The 21,979-nt window shown below is 38.0% G+C and overlaps 1 protein-coding gene across 3 annotated transcripts in view; it reads right to left on the bottom strand.

The window, feature by feature from the left end:
* The window catches only part of GNAL (G protein subunit alpha L), a 310,998-nt gene that overhangs the window by 174,137 nt on the left and 114,882 nt on the right, over positions 1 to 21,979 (bottom strand). For 2 of the 3 annotated variants that reach the window (XM_084621820.1, XM_084621821.1), the window contains exons 2-4: positions 14,494 to 14,566; positions 13,617 to 13,671; positions 13,316 to 13,435 (exon numbers count right to left, since the gene is read on the bottom strand). In XM_084621820.1, coding sequence (XP_084477946.1) covers positions 13,316 to 13,435; positions 13,617 to 13,671; positions 14,494 to 14,566 — 248 coding nt within the window. Of the gene's footprint in view, positions 1 to 13,315; positions 13,436 to 13,616; positions 13,672 to 14,493; positions 14,567 to 14,854; positions 15,317 to 21,979 lie in introns of those variants that run through there. The other variant, XM_084621822.1, reaches the window with a different exon arrangement.

Raw genomic sequence — 21,979 nt, 5'->3', positions numbered from 1 at the left:
TTCTCTCTTCACTCCTATGAACTAGTCCAGATGTTTGGGAGATCCCAAACAATGAACTAATATGCTACGAACCCAATTTTCAGAAGTTCTTACTAATTTTGTGGGTCTAGCTTCCGACACATAGGACCATATTTTCAGAGGTGTGATGCACCCACAACTCCAATTAAACCAATGGAAGTGGCAGGTGCTCAGCACTTTTGAACATCTATAGTGCTTAGGAAGCTATGCACTGTCTCCCAGGTGGTTGTCTTTCAGATTTCCACCAGAGAAGCCTTTCTTCTTTCAGAGATCCCATTGATATGATTGAGTGTACTTTAAAAGCCTCTAAAACTTCCTTCCCAACACTAAAGTCAGCTTCTCTGATCATCTCTTGAATTCATCTGGAGACGGTCAATTTGGAAGTGCCCTGACCTTTCTTGGACCTACGGCACAAGAGGAACTGCCTCCATGAGTTCCTAAATTAATCTCTCTTGTCCTTGTAAGTAAAATATGCAGGATCTTGACAATATCCAGACAACATAGTGGATTGTGGCAAAGAGTAGCCAAGGTTATCTGGTGCTTCAGATTAAGTGTAGTCATTGTTTTAGGTCTAAATTCAGGCAGCATTTTGATGACATTGTTTTAGTGGAAAAAAACATACATAGCTTCTAATTAGACATCGCCTGAAACTTCCCTTCCCTGACAGCAGAAGAAATGGTGAGACAAAAAAGGATGTTTAGGGACAGTATCCCAAAAGGTTCAAAGGACCAAAGAACAATCAGCACTAAATTCAAGTCCCAGATGAAGATAAGGATATATTTTATTTTTCATACACACACACACACACGTTGCAGTCCTAACTTCTCCATAACTTTCAATAATCAACACATCTGATGGCTAAGGAAATAATGATCCAGTAAGCACCAGAAACTACATTAGCTGTTCAGCATAGTTTAACGGGGAACTCAAGCCAATGTACAAGGCAGTCCGAAGCAAATGGATGAGCTCTGTCTACTGGAAGGGATCCACTCCGCTCTGCTAAATTAATGGGGGACAGGAGGAGAAGAGTTTTCTAAATATCAGAATAAGCCAGGGGAAAAAAAGGGTTTTCAAGAGCGCCACACTGTACATCTAACTTTGCCCAATTCATAAAATTTCTTTAGAATTGTGGGTTCCATAGACAAGTTATAAACATGAAGTGTGGTGCAGAAACAAATGAGGGGTTAAATTCACTAATATCAAGTTATTTGCTGTATACTTTATAAAGTAGCCTTTATAGGATAGATAAGACATAAATGCTACGCATAACCAGTAGTCTCGACACCACAAGGACTCTGACCCAGAATCAACAAGACCTGATGGCAAGTAGTCTGACAGGGCTCTGTACATTTATGTTTACCAGTTCTGCATGCCACAGCTTCCTTAGCCAGTTCAGCACTACGTAGAATGTAGGTTCCAGGAGACGTACCTATTTTCTGTAAGTCCCTAGCAATCACAGGCCAGGCAGGAAAAGACAACAGGATGAAGCAGCACTTGTACTGCCAGCCTGTTTTATTCTGGTGTCTTAAGGTATGTCTACACTGCAGCTGGCTTGTGCCAATTGACTTAGGCTCATGGGACTCCAGGCTAACGGTCTGTTTAACTGTGGTGTAGAAACTGAGCTCTGCCCCCGACCCCCTACTTTGCAGGGTCCTAAATACCAGGCTCCAGCCTGAGCCTGAATATCTTGTGAAGACCCGCTAAACCAATCACCGATCACTCTCCCGTCGACTCCTGTACTCCACCGGATCGAGAAGAGTAGGTGGAGTCAACAGGAGAGCATAGTGTGGACCTCACGGTAAGTAGATCTAAGCTATGTCAATTTGTGTTATGCTATTCACGTAACTCAAATTGCGTAGCTTAGATCGACTTTTCCCTTTAGTGTCGACAAGGCCTCTGTCTCTTTCATCACAGATCCATTTCTGGTATTCCTTGCCTATTTATGTGGGCCAGAGTTGTGTATCTGACTGGTTTCTGATGAATATATTCTTTAATCTTACTTGGAAAATACTGAAGGGACAGTAGGGCTGTCTTAGATCTCTGGATGGGCCATTTCCTCTCTTCTAGTAGTACCACCGGCTTTTAGTCACTCCTTTGCTCATGTGAAAGTATCTCAGTACTGAAGAGATGTGGAAAATCTAAATATGATACCCCACAAGATCCTTTCTTTAGGTTCTTAATACTCACCTATCATGTAAGAAACCGTCAAACATTAAGACAAGTTTTAGCAGTTTCTGATAATCCTTTTAGACACTGCTTTCCATTGGGGGACGAAAAACAGTTTACAGGAGCCTCAAATGAAAGTGAGCCTATGAGATTACTCTGAGGCTTGCTGCCATAAATCTCAGTATGACAAAGTACAAACGGGATTAAATGTGTAACAAAGATCCAAAACAAGAGAGAAAAAATTCATGCTGGAAACTTGAAATGATAAGGCATTTGCTTCTTTACTGTAAGCAATGCTCGAAGACCTCAGTTTCATGATTCTTTAATTCAAATGTAAATAATTTTCAACAATAAAAAATGAAGTCTCCAAATTTGCATGGGACTAAAGTGAGCAAGATCCCGTAACATAAGAAACATTTGAGAGACCTCCTTGTTGCCAGTAAGACCAAGGCACACAGGCACCTCCATTCCAAAATTTTCCAGGAGTAAAGCAAAAACTGAACCTGACACTTCACCTCAGTTATCACCTCCTTAGTAAGACGGACACTGACCACTCAATGATGAACTGCTCTCCCAACTAAATCCCGGGAAGGAGAAGAAATCTTTTTTCCTTGTTTATTGTGCACCTATGGTTTTCTAACAAATTACAGAACTACTTAATCACTATCTTAGCTGCTGTTCTGTGTTTTGACACAGATCAGCTAGTCATCCTTCCTCCTTAACATGGTTGCTAATAGCTACCTTGCTCTTAGGAAAGGTTCTTAGAACTGTGCCCAGGCCAAATGGAAAGCCTTCCTGGAAACACGGCCCAGGATAGCAAAGCACAGGAACTGCTGATGGGACTAGAGAATTGGGACATGAAGAAACCCAGGGAACCACCTGTTAGAACTATGGACCCAGTGCTTGACAGTCCTGCTGCTGTTTGATTTTTTGGGATGAGTGGAGGGGAAAGACCATGCTGTACCAGTACCTTTCCCGATTCATATATGCTTTTTCCCCTTAAGCAACAGACTAGAGAAAGATTCCTGGAAGCAGGGGAGCTGGAACAATTTGTATAGTGGGGGTGCTGAGTGCCATTGAAACAAACTGTAAACCCTGTATATAACAGAAACCACTTCAAGTCAGGGGATGTGGCAGCACCCCCAGCACGCCTAGTTCCAGCACCTATGCCTAGAAGGCCATAGAGGAGGCAGACAGGTGTTAGGTTGGAGCGAGTAAGAGGACAGAAGCGTGATCCTAGGAATCGGGAAGGTCAGGGGGCCATTTCAAAACTTGAGCTGGATCCCAGGTTAGTGACCATTTTTCCATGACAGCATCTCTTTCCTTGCTGGGATACTTCAGAGTTAGAGCTTCCCTCCCCACCCACACCCAGTTCAGGCAGAAAAGCCCTTGCTGACCTATTCTCTGAGTGAAATTAACTAGTTTGTCATTTTTTAAATGGCAGACAGAAAAAAATTAATATTTTTTTTCAGTTCAACCTAGGTAACCTGACAGTATTTAGTGGATATCATAATATTTCTTTGCCAGCAATATAAGATTCCTCCTCACTCACCATAACATACAAATATATTTAACCTTTCTTCTTCTTTACCATTTCTTGTTGCCATTTTAATGTGGCAGTGAGCCAGTTTTTGGGAGTGGATTTGTTTTATACAGACAGATCCCTCAAAAGTGTTTTACAGCTTTCTAATTCTCCATACTGTGAAAAAGCTTTGAGAAGTGAAACTGATTTACTTGAGCTTTCATCACAGCACATAGGTCATTTAGCAGAGCACAGACAGAGGGAACATAGATAAACAGAGGAGAAAAGTAAATTTCAAAAATATTTTAATAGTGAGCAGAGGCCTCCTCAACCAGCAACCCCTTCCCTATTTCTGCTCCTTTTGTCCATCTACAGTACTCTTTCCCATAAACCACATGTTCTGAATCATTTAAGATCTAAATTGACATAAAAATAACACATGTTCTGCTGCTTGCAGCATTTCCCCAAGGGAGATCAAAAAGTTCAAAACATTTTTTTCAAGTGACACAGAACAACAGGAATGGCAAGAGAAAAAACTGTGACATCATGGTATTTTTAAACATCATATTTCTCTAAAAAGAATAAGGGTTATTACCAATGGCCTTCTCTAATGCTACAGCAGACTATCATTTCCAAAAAATGTAAATAACAATGAGCAGATCTGAAAGCACAGAAATCAACAAATTAACAATGGCTAGTTTAAACAGCAATTGGAGAGAACTGGATGTTCCTTTACCTATTTATAATACAAATAAAACTAAAAGATAATGTATTTATTGTATACGTTTTCCTTAATCCTATTTAGGTTTCTGTAAAGTGCTGCTTGGAAACTTGAGGGCGGGGAGGGAGGAAATCTATATAGAATTTCACCCTGCATATTATCTGTTTTTCCTTTTGTTTTAATTACTAAGTACTTTTACATGAAAAACAGAATCTCTGCTCCTCAGCTGGTTCATCCTGTTCTTTATTTCCCAACTGGTGTTGTTATCTTCTGTTTACAATATAATAATTCACTCATCAACGGAGGCCTCATCTACATGAGAAAGATGAGCCATTGCTGACAATGGACATCAGCCATGGGTGAAGCTGAACGAGTGCTGAACAAAGTTTAGTGTAAGTGTATGAAAGACAATGTTCAGCTCCATTTCAAGAAGAGGTTAAAATCTCACCAAGTTCTAAAAAATAACTCATGGATCGGAATTAAAGCTGTTGTGGAGAGATGACTATACACTCATTTCTTTGCAATTGATAATAATAAGCCTACTATGTGGACAGATTTAAATGGCGCTTACCTTTGAATGCATGAGGATTTTCCCCATCCCTTTCTTCCTTAAAATTACAAAAGGGATAAAAGCTAGCCTTAACTACACACAGGGTAACCACTTCTTCTCAATACACCACTGCTTGCACAGGACAGAACCCAGCTCCTCCAGCTCTAAAAACACAGGCTTCTACCATCTAAGCTGAAGGAAGAATTCTGGTAGCTGCCAGCTACTGAATGGTCCTTACATTCCTTAAGGTACAGCCACAAGTCAATGGAGGGCAGCATGTTCACATAAAGAGAGCCCTGTCCGATTCTTATCCATAGTGTCCGCTGCTAGTCCCAGTCAAGTCAATGGAAAAATACACCCTCTGTCCTGAATGAGCAAAATTCAGCCCAGAACGCCTATTTATATGTAAATATAGCTCAAAATTAGGGTAGATTCTGAGCAAAGCCACATGACCGAAAATGCTGTAAAGATAGAGCTGGTGATGGAACTGGTTTTGTTCTTTGGGAAAACCATCCACTTCTACCTAAATTCATTTTTCATCTCCTCCCCCACCATGCCCCCTACCCAGAATTTTAATTCTGCAAATAAAAATATTTTAACTCCCAAATACTGACTGTGCTACTGCATTATTTCATATGGTTTTCTCAACTAAAATTTTACAAGAAAACATAACCTGATCAAGCTGGCTATTTTTAATCTAAGGTATGTTGTTGGGTATTTGCCTGACTCTGAGAAAACAGGCTGTAAACAGAGGTACAAAAACAAAACTAATGTCAGGTAATTTCAATAGACTACACCAGTAGCATGTAGTTGTATTAAACATTAGTCCATGGTAATAACAGGCACTGCTATGAAATATCCTTTCAGCTAGATAGTTAAAATTGTAAAACTGCATCAGAGTGATGATGTATAAGGCAAGGAGGACAAACTGTAAATATTACTCCAATATTTGGACTATCAGGATTTACAATTTAAACAGAATGACATTTAGTTAAATAATTCAGTGCATTCATTGTTTTAGCATCATGGTAACAACCCTGTAAGTTAAAGCTGAAAAGACACTTTTCCCTCTATGGTTTCTGTTAATAACACACTCAAATACTTTTTGGGATGGAAATTTCTCATCTTACGCTGGAAAGCTGCATAAAAACATAGTACAAATAGATGGGAAGACAAGAGGGGAAGGTTGATCTTTTCTGTACTATAATAATTCAAAGCTATATTTATTTTTCACAATATTGAGGTGGGGAAGATGCCAAAACCAAACATGGAATTCAAAACCTGCATCAAAACTCTACCCCTCCCTGCCCAACTCTTCTCTCTCCTCTCACTAATTGTGACTCCACTGAGAGATGATGCCTGTGTTTGTCTATGGCTCCCCGCCAGAGCTTTACCCAGGCAAACCATTGGGGGCCTATGTAGTTTGCCATTTCTCTCCTGCAGCAGAAAAATGCTATTTTTTTAAAATAACAATTGCTAGCTGTTGTGGCCTGGAGACTTTAACTGTAATGAATGTGCTGTATTAACTCTTCTGAATAATTTCCATGAGACTGGAGGGAAGAAGAAACTTATTGCTTTATTTCCATTCTGCATAGGATCTAAATCAACCCAAGATCAGGTTTACTTTTCCAAGCTTGAACATAATATAAATAACGCCTTCATCTTAAAGGAAAGAAAAGCATTTAAATAAGGGAAATTTATTTGTAAACAAGAAAGCTTGGGATTCATTAAGGGAACTATATATTATAGTCAAGTTAAATTTTAATGCTCAGGTGCCTTGAACTATAAAAATGGAATCATCATCAAGCAATCAACATTTAAAAAAAATAAAATCAGATTTGGATATTTCTGGTGCACTAGAACTGTAACATCCAAGGCTTTCATTTTCAATATGGCCTTGCAAATAAACTATCCTTGTTTAATTTTGTATTAAAAATAATACAAAATAACATTTCTTTTGATTCTCTCCCAAAGTACTGATGACCACCTAACAATATTACAATAAGCAGTAAGTAACAAAGAAAATTAAAGTATGTACTTGCTCTCACACATGCGACATGCCCACTCGGTTTCCTTATACATCAACTAATTAGAGCAACTAAGACTCAGTGTATTAAGTTAATGGAAAACAGACATCTACACTAAATCTGTATACATACATGTACTAGAGGAAAGGAAGCACCAGAAATTCAACTTCAGTGTCAGTTGCTAATTAATTGTTAGTCTGTATCACAAAACAAGTGCTACTGGAACCAAAAAGAAATCTCATGCTGTTACATCAGTGCTACTTTTTCCAATATCTCCGGTTCTCACAATGTTCACCTTTGTGCAAAAGAAAAAAAAGTGGCTACCAATTGCATTCATATGTATATTATTTTTCCACGTCCTAAGTGCCCCTTTTCAGTATCCTCCTCCTATAGTTTTGGAAGTGTTAATCCAAGGAATTTCCTTTCCATATTTGAGAAATAATACATTTAAGAAAAAAACAAAAACAATGTATTGTTAAAGTTTCAGTCTATATCTTAGAATTTGAAGAAACCCAAAAGATATAATTCTTTAAAGAGCAAGTAGGTTTTTAAATTTTGACTTGGTAGTGCTGCAGTACTTAAAATGTGATGCTCAGAGGAAATTATAAAGACTTATGGCCCTCTACCGCCATCAAAAATAGTAAGTAAATCCCTAAAGTAAAGTCATTAAGAGAGGTAACAAAGCAAACTCAAACCAAGCCATGTCTGCCAATATTCACACTATTTTTTCCATCTATTTTGACCTTTTCACTTATAGTGTGGTACATTTTCTCATACCTAAAGAACATGCAAACCTTATGAAAAACCACAAATATAAGATGGTACTATTACACGATTCTTTTGGGGGTTAGATCAAGCATGAATTACAGGAAAAAATAAACATTTTGTGGACAATTGGGGTGTTAACTAACTGAGTGACACCAATTTTTTTAACCATTTATGGACTTATTCATATAGTGGTTTTCATTTTTATTTAGGTACTTATTTGGGATACAACTTTTATTACACAACGGTCTAATTTTATACTCTTTGCTCAAGCAAAATGAGTTCAACACTTGTTACATATATTGTGTCTGTCAACAATTACTAGACTGTATTACAGCTCTGAATAAGGTTTACTAGCACTGTTTTAAATGATATGATAAAATGCTTGAAGAATGTCTATGGAATTTTTAAACCTGACCACAAATATTTTCCTGGTTTTTTTTTAAAAGGTATCAACATACAATGTTGATTTTTAGGGGGAAAATTGAAATGATGCTGTGAAAACCTCAAACTACAATACCCGAGTAAAGTGCAATACACTAAAAATAAAGATAATTTTAAATATTTTTTACTGTCAATATCTTCATTAATAGTTTGCTTTTAAAGGACTGCATTTGAGAGCAGATTACAGATTATTACACAACTGTGTTCTAAAATTATATTTTGGACTAGCATTCTAAATTCAGCACATTTCTCTTTAGAGAGAAAGAACAATTTTCTGTTTAAAAAAGGTTTAACAAAGTGCTTCATATCTCTAACAGTATTCGAAATTTTTAAAAAGTGAGGAAAACATTCTTTTGAGACCCCTAACAAAAGCGATTTGCTAAATTGCACCAGCATTCATGTTAACATGTTTTCTATATTAATCAGTGCTTCAGTCTGATTAGCAACTAAAGTAACATCAGAAAACACTTGACTACTCAGTTTTAATTACTATACTTAGCTTCTCCACTACCTGTTATATGCATACCTAAGGTTGAGTTAAACATTCTGTGGAATAGAAACAAGTGTATATATTTAGAAAAAGAGCTTAGAACTACTTTAAAGATCTAAGGAAAGCAAAGGAAAAAGGCAACTTGTGGCAAGCAAGTTTGAAGTGCCTATTACATTCAAATATTTCATTGAAGTTCAATAGTCTTTAACAAATACATGCTTATATAATACATCATGTTTTTCCACAGCTACTAGCATAATATGCCCTTAATATGTTCAACCCGCTTCACGAAGGGCAAAAAAACCATCAATACAGGATTTAAAATGGCACAAGTCAATTCCTGTTAACTTTAACAAATATCAGCCAACACTTTGCCAAAAAATAAAATAAAAATCCTCTCCTAAATACACCACAGATGTTTCCACTTCAATTGTAAAATCCCTGTGCAGATGCTATACTTAACAGCAGTATAAGAATAATGGTATTAGACTTATATAATGCAATTGTAAAAAAACTGAACATACAATATATACATTAAGTACATAAATATTTTGACACTTTCTTCCTTTTCTTTGATTATGTAAAGTCCTGCAAAAATATAATGGTCAAAGATATATTATTAATATTCATAAGGTTATGCAAAAATATACCTACAAATTACAATAATAAAGCAATGTGTTATTAACTGTATCAGTCAGCCCAAGGTAAGTTTTTTTGGTAAAAATATGTGAACATTTAGTAACGTAAATGTATAGCCTCATGATTCTAATCAAAAGTAATGAAAGACAACACTAAAATAGGAAATTGGAGATAAATTAGCAAAAAAACCCAACCTTAAGACAACTTCACTAAGTAAAATTAAACATTTTAACATGTAAAATTATATATTTCTGCACAAATACTATGGAGGTACACTGAAGAATTTAAAGACATTACAAAGCAATTTACTCTTTAAAATTAAAAGAATTTTTACAGCACTAGTGAGGTTAGATCTTCTGCAGTTATTTTAAATAAATAAATAGATAAATAAAATAAAAATCTCTCAACAACATGTAGATTAAAAAACAAAACAAAAAACCCCAACCACCTCGCCCTCCCTCATGCTAGTCCTTTGTCTGAAGATGAAATCCTGGCCCCATAAAAGTCAATGGAATTTTTACCATTGACTTCCAATGGGGCCAAGATTTCAATCTGAGAAAATAAATTTGTTTTCAATGCACTTATTTTATGAATACAGCTTTTCAAAATTAGAACCACAATTAATTCATGTACTTTAAATAAGCATATCCAAGTATACCCAGTGTATCATAAATATACCTAAACTATTCTCCAAAAAGTTTGGCCCTATTGTGGCATCCGTTTTTAAGGCGGAAATCCTCGTATTTCAGTAGGGACTTCTTAAAGATGAATAGGACAGTACAGTCCTTTTATCACATTACATGTAATTTATTTGAAATTCATATTACACCAGGAAAAAAATTTATATCAAAGACTAGACATTGAAAACTATCTAAAAATGTTTGGTAAGTTTTTAGTGATTACTGAGACTTCTTTTATTGTCCTAATAAATTTAAAATATACTGATTGAAATCCTTGCCTGATTGAAATCAAAGGCAGAGCTCCAATTGACTTCAGTTGGGCCAAGGTTTAACCCAGTATCTTCAGAAATTAAAAGAAAAAAATATATATATATATTTACTTTAACTATTATAACATCCATACTAGTAAAAACTTGACTAGCATTTCCATAATAAAAAAAAGAGTTACTTTATCACATTTGAGAAGATAACATATTACACTGCAAATGTAACACCTGACCAAACACTGAGTTCAGTGATTTTTTTTTCTTTGTGCAGTTTTAAGTGGACCTGATAGTATACATCAATGATTTATTGATTTATCAAATATTTAGACTGGCTTTCCTGTTTCAGGCGGCCATATTCCATATTTCTAATGTTAATTATAGAATTACTAAAACTTAACAGAAGATGTATAATTGAATATCCTCCCTGATACAATACTCATTTTAATATCTGTCCTTATTTAAAAAATGGGTCAAATGCTATGCCAGTAGAAAACATTATTTTACTCCAAGTTACAAACTTTGGACCTTATCCTGCTTCCACTGAGGTCAATGACAAAACTCGCTTTGACTTATGTTATCGTAAAATCAAGCCCTAAAGCATGGATTTTTCAATCTCAGAGCAAGTCTAGACTACAAAATTAAATCGACCTAAATTGCGTCGATGTACAGCCACTGCAATAGCTTTTGCATGTTCATGCTATGCTCCTCATGTCAGTGGTGTGTCTCCTCACCAGGAACGCTTGCACCGATTTAACTGTCAGTGTGGGGCATTGTGGGACAGCTTCTGAAAGGCAGCAAGTTGATGTAAGCAATGCAGTGACTACACTGATACTGCATCGACCTAACCACATTGACCTAAGTGCTACGTCTCTCAAGGTGGTGGAGTTATTAAGTCGGTGCAGTGGGTGAGTTACATCAGTGGGAGCTACATTTTAGTCTAGATATTTACAAAGTTAGGTCAATATAAACTGCCTTATATCGACCTAACCCTATAGTGTAGACCAGGTCTCAGTCTTACTCACATGATTCCCTAGAAGCAGAACCATATTAAAAAAGATATTACCTAGCTAAAATGTAGATACGTTAAAAGTACTAAATCTAGGAAAAACAAAAAATGTTTTTGCTTTCCTCTAAATCAGCATTAGTTTTCTTCTTTTATTTTTTGAGTACCATTCTTATTTTTAAACAGCTATATCACACCATTTCAAATAACCTTTTTTTCTAAAAGACAGTTTAATCTAAAAATAACAATAAATTGTTCTGCACTCCTTAAGTTTTCTTAAAATCAAAGTAGATTTAGAGTCCACATGGAAATTAACATATATTAGTTATTCCAACCAAAATTTCCAGTTGAACCTGTCAGGTTTGCTAATATGTAGAGTAAATAATTACTCAAATTTGCACTGCTATCCTTATTAATGTAGATATATACTGTGTGTGACTGAGAGAGACAAAGAAAAATATAGAACAAGTCTGAAGATAAACAAAAATAAAAATGCCACACTTTAGCCCACTTTAAGACATGGAAAAATAGATACACTTACAAAGACTTGCAAAGGATGCTGTATATTAATTTATTTTATACAAATTATTAAGGGGCAATATTCAAGAAAAATAAATGAAAAACCAAAGAAGAAATCAAATGCTAAAGTTAGTGAAATAAACTTCAGAACTCAAACATAAATCAAAGACCGTTTAAGTCAACCTCAAATTCCATTTCAAAAAGGACTTTGTCATTTTCAGTAACTCATATCCACCAAGTGAACAATCATACAGTATGTGGGTGTACCCTGCAGTTGCAGCTTTCTCAGCGTCTGAGTTCTATGTTAAATTGTAACTCTACAAGATGTCTGATTATTTATTTAATTAATTTAATATTGAACCTTCAAAGCACTAGATTTACCAGAAGCAACAAAAACTACACACCAGAGTATGTTAGTAATATATTAAAGGAACAAGTATTATTCCCCTCCTCCCATTTCCACCTGCAAGTTAAACTGGCTTTAACAGCCTGAAGACACCCTACAGTAAATGACTGCTTTGGCAATACTGATAAAACAAACAACTCATAAGCTTTTAACCAATGACAGAAAACATTATTCAGTCTTCATTGTATCCAAAACAAACTGCTATTGATATCCACATTTTAGAATTAATTAAAAAATGTACGATTACAGACAATAAAACTCCACTAATACTCAAAACTTCTAGGCAATTTCTTTCACACACAATGAAACACACCATCCATGTTTCTATAAGCAATAATTAACATCTAAAGAACAAGATAATCCAATGTAAATAGCAGTATCCATCTGCAAATTAACCTAAATAACATACTTTGAATTACACTACCGATGAGTGACTACAACAAGACCATCAATAGGTTTTTTACATTTCTACCCAGCCCTAAGATGGCAGCATTCATGCACAACTAAAATAAAGAATTATATCTCCTGTTCTCATTGTTCACTGTTTATTCCAGCAACATAATACAAAATTTGAATAAAATAAATACATAAGTAAATAAATAAATAAATAGGTGATGAAGACACCTTAGTTGGCCATCAGATATTTCAAGTTCTTAGTATGAAAATTAATAAGAATGAAAAAAGCTACACATACATTCTTAAAGCTACATACATTATTAGTTTCTCTGTGCTCCTGTTTCTTAAGTATATATGATAATTCCTCAGACTGATGTCCTGCTGTACCAAATTATGCCCAGAAAACTAGCTTTCACAACAATGCTAAATTGAGACACTGAAATTTCAAATAATCTTAAATTTCTTTGCATTTCGTTTTCCTCCTTAAAACAAACAAACAAAAATTACTAAAGCACAACTTAACAACATTAAAAATAGGCGCAACACCATACAATGTTAAAACAGGTAACTGGGTGATAATGCTGCAACAAACTTGTTTTAGCAAACACTTTCCAAATGGTAAAGAAGTCATTTCATAAATCAAAGCCAGAGTTTTGTGTTCTCTTTCAAAATTAGGAAAAACAGCTTTTTTTTTTACTCTTACCTGTGTATAGTCAAAGTCAGAAAGTGGAGCTATACTCTTGATGTAGTCCATTCGAAATTGGTTTTCTGGATTGGCCAGTGGAACTGGGGGTATTAAAGTGCCCATTGCTGAAACTATAGTCTAGAATTGGATAAAACAAAAACAGACACTTTAATCTGGCTAAATCTAAAATACAGGATCAATAGAAGATAATCCAGTCTGATCAGCAAAATGGGATTTCTCTACACAGTCCTAGAGAGCATAATACTTTTGGCTTCCAGTGTACAGAAGCATTTAAGCATAGTATAAAATGTGTTCTTACCACAATCGCATCTTTAACATTTTTCCGAATATCCAGTATTTTCTGTTTCTTTTCTCTGAATTAAAACAGAATTAACAATTTAATTTCTCTCTCAAACCAATTCATTTAAATTGCATTCAGAATATTTTACTGACTGCTTATTTGCTATTTAACCTTTATGACAAGCTGACTGAAAAGAACAGTAAGAACAGTTTCCATCCATCACTTTTGCACATTCTATAAAAAACAGTGAAAATAGATCTCTGCCTATTCTGTCACATTAGATAGTCATAACCACATCTGCAAAGCTTTCCTGGTGGGATTGGAAGTCATTCCTTCATTTCTATAGCATGCTAAATCTATTCCCCTACAATTTAGAACATATATTGTATTGTTAAAAACCTTATATATCTAAAATTAGCACACAATTAATATTAAATACTGGCAATCAGTTTTTCAGAGAGAAATCATGTAACCCAAGAATACATGATGATTACATTCACGCAAATTGGTTTCAGTTTTATGCTAACCACCACCAGAAAAACCGCAGCAGCCCCGTCATCCTGTGTATGAATTGATATATATCTCTATATTGCACACAGATACAATATTAGTTATTTGCTGCTATGCAAAAAGTAGTCGCCATGTTGTTGCTACACAGGGGCCTGTCAAGCGCTGCAGTAGCAACAGTGTAAAATACAGTAGAGGGGCAGGAGCAGAAAATACAAATATATAATAGTAGTAATTCCTTGCATTTTTCTTTGTTTGCAAGCCAGTGTCAAACCTCCAACACACACACAGGGTGGAGGAAATAGATAAATTATCCAGTGTGTTGTGTGTTAATATGTTTCAAATGTATAGTTACAAATAGAAGACACAAAATATCAATTATTCTTACTCTGAATTAAATCCATTGACATGCAGGATCCTCATTTGTTTCACAATAGTGCTTTTTCCTGACTCACCAGCTCCTGGAAGAAAAAGACAGAACACTGCCATGTACACACGTTTTTTTTTTTTTTTTTTTTGGTGACATGTTAACAGCATCTCCCACCTCCAACAGCATTTATATACATGTATCCATGTGGCTCCCACACAGAGCTCAATCTGTGCACTTTTCACATATTGCTCATTAAAATTGCCTGCATTTTTTGTATCTTACACACACACACACACACACACATCACATAGCTTTTCCGTTATACCCCTACCATGGGGAGCGCAGGCAACTGCACCTTCATCTCCCCCGCCTTCCTTACCCAGCAGGAGCAAACGATGTGTGGCTTTATAAGCCAGTCTCTCTTTCTGTAACTGCTTCTCTATTTTTTTGTTAGCTTCTCGCTGCGCTTTCTCATCGATACGCTGATCTTCTGTTTTGCTGTTGCCCAAACACCCCATTGCTGCCGCTTAGGATGGATGTCAAATTGTGCTCTTTCTATAGAGATTTATTTACAGGAAATATGTAAGAGATGATAGGTATTTATATCCCTGCGACGGTTTCTCTTCTCTTTCTTCCCCCGGTCGCTCAAATAAAATGGTCTCTAGTCGCTTTCTGATCAAACACCGTTTGTTTTTTCTCCCCCAAAGAGGTACAAGGAGCAACGGGAGAGAGCAAACGCTTTTAAGCTGAAAAAAAAAATCTGTACAAAAATGTCTAACACACAACGAAAGCGAGAAGAGCTCCTCCTGGAAACCAGCCTAACGCTGCTCTCCTCTCTCCCTCCCCTCCACACACACAATCCCTATATTTCTCTGTAAAGGTCTATTTTTGTCTTTCTGTGCTCAGCACTGCCTCTTTCTGTGAGACCAGGAAACAGTCAAACTACAAACCTCACACAAGCGAAGAGAGAGGGAAAGACGTAAAAACTGGATGTACCTGGATCGTATTGGATTTGTCCTGCAGCCTGCTAATTTTTTACCCCGAAAAGCGCCAAACTGTTTCACAGAAATAGAGTTCTAGTCTTAGTCTCCTACTTAAATTAATACTAATAAATAACATAAATAAATAATCTAGATCCTGCTGAATCCCGGAAAGCATGATTTCTACAAAAACCCTGAGCCAGTATCTGGAGCCTGCCAAATTTTGGCCCCAAGATGCCAAATTCTGATTTTCTTCATAGAGAAGTCTAGCCCTGTGGCACCAAATATGTTCTGTGGTACCAAATATGTTCTGGATTTTGGTACATCAGACCTGCAAAAACCCAGATCTCATTCATGGATCCTACCCTGTCAATTTAATTTTTGGCTTTCAACCCCTCCCCCACACCAAAATTCCTTGGCATTCATAGAGAACAAGTATAACTTACTGTACTAAAAAAATCTGGATTCCGATACACCCCAGTACATGATTGCCACAAAAATCCAGCTCCTGCTCCTGGATGTTGGCAATTTTTGGCCCTAAACTCCAAATTCTAGTCTAAGCAGATAACAAGGGTAGCCATCCCTCATATTACACTGGAAAGAATCTGGCTCCCAGTGCACCCCCTCCCATAGCACTGAAAAACATGTATCTGGTTTCTTCTACATCCTGCCAATTTTTAACCCTATTCTCCCCAAATCTGCTATCTAAATAAAGAAAAAAATTTAGCAGCTTCTTAATGCCCCCCAAAATTCAGATTGTTGTGAACTGGCACAGCAGCACCACAAAAATAGATATCCAGCACCTGGATCCAGATAGGAAGAACAACAACAAAAGAAAAACTTTCTCTCATTCTTTCTTTTTTTAAAAACTTAAATCCCCCAAATCCTACCAGCTAAATAGAGACATGCAGCTGTCACAATTCTACTGCATAATCCAGTGTATCCCCTATTCAATACCATATAATACATAATATCCAGCATCTGAAACCCGCTGAAACAGTGTTTTGCATTGGCCCCAAATTGTATCATCAAAACAGACAACCCATGCCCTGTGACGGCTCCTAGTTGGCCAGCAAAACCCAGCCCCAACATCTCAGTGCAAGAGCAATACATGCACAAAAGGCACGTGTGTCCTTGCAGAATCCAACCTTTTTTTGACCACAAAGCTCTAAATTCTAGTCTAGTCTTACTAGTGACCAAGCATAGTTTCTCTTAGTCTACTTAAAAAAAAAAAAAAAAATCTAGTCCCTGAGCCATCCCGGCAGACATGCACTTTAAAAAAAAAAAAATCCAAACATGGACCCAGATCCAAAAAGGTATACCCCCATTTTTCATCTATGTCCCCAGAATTATAATTTCTAGACACACAGAGAGAATCACCATTCATTTACATTTACAGTCCTTAACTGGATTTTTCAAGTGCTCCTATGTAAGGATGGATCAGGGACCAGATTTTGACACAGTGAAGTAGGAGCAGCTATACTTGGGGTAAAATCCTGGCCTTAATGAAGTCAATGGGATTTTGCTATGTACTTCAATAGGGATTTAACCCTTGGTCTTTATTTAACAGATCGTAGATGTTTGTCGCCAAAAGAGAGGCCCATGTGGGTTTTCACATTGCTTTTTCACTGAGATGTCAGAGCATGGAATATTTGGATCAAGTAGAAGCAGCAACATGAGCTGTATATTTTGACAGTTCAATTTGGGAACTAGGGGCTAAAAACATGGCAGGATCCAGCAGGTTCCGGTGCCGAGTACATGTCTTTGCAGTACAGTTGAGCAGGAAAGCATCACAATCTGGAGTTTTGCAGCAGAACTTGAGAAGCTGCTCTTCTTTATTTAGTCTGTAGAACATTTGAGTTTGGGATTTATAAATAAAAAGGTCTAGCTGGATAAAGGTTTTTGCAGTGCTGCTGCATTACAGGGTCTGCTGCATTCTGGAAGTTATTACTCCCCCCAATTCCTTAGACAGTTGAATTTGGAAGATTAGGGTTAAAAACTGGCAAGGCCTAGAAAGAACCAGATCAGTATTTTTCCAGTGCTATTAGGCCAGAAAACATACAGATCCAGATTTTTCAAGTAAAATAGGAGCAACATTTGTTTTCTATTTAGATGATACAGTCTAAATTTGGGACCCAAAACTGTTGAGACCCATACGGAGTCAAGTGCAGGATGTTTTAGGCTTTCTTGCATGAGGATGCATTACAAACTAGAATATTTTGGTGCAGTAGCAGTAATTATACCTGTTCTCTATTAATGCCATGGAATTTTGGAGCGAAGACCAAAACCTGTATGGATTTGGAAGGATCCATGTGCCAGAACTGGGTCTTTGTGACATTTATGTCTTATGTGCCAGGATCCAGACTTTTTATGGTGCAGTAGGAGTAACTAGACTTGTTCTCTATTCAGGCACCAGAATTTGGGATTTTGGGGCCAAAAGTTGTCTGGATCCAGTTGCCAAATCTGGGTTTTTACAGTACCCCTAGTTCTGGTATGCGTTGGGGTCTGGAATTTTTTGGGGGCAGTCGGATTAGGAAGACTTGCTCTCTATTTTGATGATACAGAAGACTCTGCCAAAAATAGTCAGGATCCAGGTAGATCCAGCTTTTACCTTTTTCCAAAGGGGAGAGTGTTCCTTATTTCCTTTCTGTCCTTCCTCAACCCTATGACCCTCCCTGATCACTTCCTCTTGAGAAGGGATCACTTAATTTGGGAATAAACACATACATGAAATTTGTGCACGGAAAGAACAGAATTGTGTTTAACTACTATTATAATCCAGTCTCTTTCTCTGCACAAACTCAGTACTGCCTCTCTAGTCACAGTCAAACTACAGAACCCTTCACGTAGAAGTAAATACACCCTGTCTCCTATTGTTTTGGAGACAGATCACAACTTTGACACACACAAGCACAGAAATAAATCTATTCTTTGAAAGTAACCTAATTATCATTCAATCTCTTTCTTTAGACTGCCCAATTTCAGCAATGCCTCCATACCAGACCAAGAAATAGACAGAACAAAATACTCCCCAAGGGTAATGCTAAACCTCATATAAAAGAAGAGAGATACCTTCTACTCCTCCTGCACATGCCCTTCTCTAGAGCTTGGTCCTCCTGAGACGGACAACGTGTTTTGTTTTTTTTTGTTTTTTTTAAAGACACTTACACATTCAACCTATGCACTGAAATATAAGTTTGTGTGCCTGCAATCATAATTCAACCTCTCCCTCTGTGCTGTAGACAAACTCCGTTTGCCTCACTGTGAAACCAGGAAACTGTACACACCCTTCAAGTGAAGAGAGAGCAACTAATTTATTTCCTGCTCTCCCTCTCTCTCAGACACACTCTCTCCCCACTCTAGATCCTGTTTCTCCTGAGAAAGAAGCATATAAATTTGAGACACACACTCAGATGGAAGCTGTGTGTGTGTGTGTGTGTGTGTGAGCATTGCTTCTCTTTGCGAGAGAACAATAACCAGACCCCTCAAAGCACACTTTTTCCCTCCAATTCCGCTTGCATTTTGAAAGGGAGAAAGTGTCTATAAACAAGAAGAAATGGTGAGGATTAATAGAGAAATCACACGCAGATAGCCCAGGTTACTGCTCTCGGGCTCGTCCTCCCCCCTCCCAGGGCGGGCGTAATGTAGCCCCAGCAGTTTGTACTGCGGTTGCTTTTTCTGCAAACTTCAGGTGGTTCTAAAAGCTGCAAATTCCTGGCAGCCAGAACCAGCAGCTTCCTTCACACAGTCACCGCTGTGGATTTCAATCTGACTTCGTAGAAAGAGCAAGAATAAAAAAAAAAGGATATAAATAAAAACTCAAGCCGGAGTGGAGCAAACAGAAAAGGCAGGCTCTTCCTGCCTGCAAAGACGCCTTCACTTTCACAAAACTCTCTCTGAGCACGGCCACTATCCGCAAGCGCAGGCATTGCGCCATCCGAGGGACGCTATGAAGAGAGGAATCACTCACACACCTCTCTGAGGAACTCCCAGTGCACCTACCAACTTCAAGGACACACACTCAGATAAATTGAACTCAGCTGTACATATTGCTCTTAATCCCCCTACAAACAGGGGACTGAAGGGGAAGAATACTCTAACGCTGGAAAGGTAGCCAAGAAAAGGTGATCTCTTCGCTGAGAGAGAATTATTAGGTAGATCTGCTCCCATTAACCAATGTAGGCACCAGCCACATCTTAATACAGAAATGAAACTACAAAAAACTGTCAGTGCAATTATGCTACAGTTACAGATTTAAAAAGACATACAATGCAAGAACTAAAATGTTAATTAATAATATTAATTTGACCACCTGGCACATAATACTTTTGATGACAAGACTGTTAAATACAGACCTAAATTAAGTATGTGCCATGTGGAACAGTGAGCTCTGAAAAAAATTAGCTTTTTATCTTCGTGTTTAAATCTGTAACCTTGACAATGCATTAATAAAGAGGGGGTCTGCATTTCGTTTTCCCCTCTAAAAGAAAAAAAGAAAGAAGATGAGTAAGAAAAACTGAGTGAAGATTAAATTTGCACTTCATATATGGCCAATATGAAGTTCAAATCTGTTTAAAATCACTGGATAGCAATTTCATTGACGTGGACAGCTTGGAGAGGGCACAAGAATATAACCATTCATGAATAGGTTTCCCAAGCAGAGTTTCAATTTGGGCTCTCTTCCCTTCACCTCCATGACTCAGTTTACATGTCCCCCTTCCTATGCCCTACTCCTTCCCCCAGCATCAATCATCAGGACTCCCCTTGGCAATACCATGTCTTACTTCTGTCTTTTTCCGCCACCCTCTCAAGTCCTCAACACCACACTCATCCCCCCATCTAAGGCCTCAGGATTAATACTGAAGGATAACAAGGAGCGTAAGTAGGGGATGCACAAGGGTGGGGGCTGTAGAGCAAGTATAGTCAGGAAGGAGAGGGAAAGACCCACAGAGAAAAGCAATAGGCAGACTTCGGTCTCCCAGGGAAGTGGTGAGAGCCATGTGGGAATCAGGAACTGGGATCCAGGAAACTGTGTAGCAGATCCGATATCTTCTGGTTACTTCAATTATAAGGCATCCAGTGAAGGGCATGTGTGCAACGTGACTGATACCTCTCCTACTGAGCTGCAAGACGACTTCTCTTCCACTCAGGGAGGTTGGCCCTCATCCAGCTCTGCTGAAGAAAGTCTGGGGAAATGTCTACCCTCACTCCTCAAGCACTACAGGGACTGAATTTAGATTCTTGTAAAGCAGGGAGTTCACAGCTTTGTTACTTCTTTTGTTTAACTGGAGGTATTTTTCTATAAAGACAGGTTATAGTATGGCAACTGTACATAAGTTTACAACCCATTGATAGTGGGCCAGGACCTGAATTTAAATGGGGGTTCTATTGAACCCACCATTAACCAGCACTCCAGGTTGCCTTTACTGCATGTCTGACACCACAGTCCTTGTGTTGGATGGATTTGTGATGTGCTAGGATTGCCTCCATATTTATTGCAAACACATCTGGGCTCTGATTTGTTTACCAAGTAAAAGAAAAAATAAAAGGCATACATTTAAAATAGATGCACTTCAGTTTTTTTTACTTCTTGATAACACTTTTATTTGAGAATTACAGTTTTCACGAGGCTGGGAAATACCTACTTTTATCAGTTACTAATCATTCCACCATGTGCTACCTGTTCAAATTCACAGACTAGCTTTAATGCTAAGGCCTGTAACAATGGTCAGTGGTCTCACGTGGCCGCTAATTTTTGTAAAGAAAATGTGCCTCTCTCTTGCATGGATCAAGGTATTCTATACATTTTTAAATGATTGCACAGTGATGTAATGCCTGTGTGATATACAGGAATGTTGGGAACATAATGGTCTTTATTTTCTGGATTGACTGGATATGAGTCAGGTTTACATAAATTTAATATCCATCACATGATAGATGTCAGTATCAGGTGACTTCAACAACTGCAGCTACAAAGTTGTGTATTTGGTTCAGTTCCTGATCTTGCATCAGGACTCACTATTGCAGAGGAGGGTTGCCAACTTTCTAATTGCACAAAACTAAACACCCTAGCCCCGCCCCTTCCCCGAGGCCCTGCTCCTGCTCACTACATTCCCCCTCCCTCGGTGGCTCGCTCTCTCCCCTCCCCCCGCCCCCCCAAACTCACTTTCACTGGGCTGGGGCAGGGGATTGGGGTATGGGAGGGGGTGAGGGCTCTAACTGGGGATGAGGGCTGAAGGGTGGGGACAGAAATGAGGGGTTCAGGGTGCAGGAGGGTGCTCTGGGTAGGGGCAGAGAGTTGGGGTGCAGGAGGGGGTATGCGCTCTGGGCTAGGGGTATTGGCTCTAGGATGGGACCGGGGATGAGAGGTTTGGGGTGCAGGAGTGGGCTCCGGGTTTGTGGGGGGCTCAAGGCTCAGGAGGGAGTTGGGGTTCGGGCATGGGCTTACCTCGGTCAGCTCCTGGTCAGCAGTGCAGTGGAGCTAAGCCTGTCCTGGCTCCACGCTGCACCCCAGAAGCAGTCAG

The sequence above is a fragment of the Lepidochelys olivacea genome (assembly GCF_965140295.1).
Source record: "Lepidochelys olivacea isolate rLepOli2 genome assembly, chromosome: 2".
Lineage (NCBI taxonomy): Eukaryota > Metazoa > Chordata > Testudines > Cheloniidae > Lepidochelys > Lepidochelys olivacea.
This window is presented reverse-complemented; position numbering and strand designations above follow the sequence as displayed.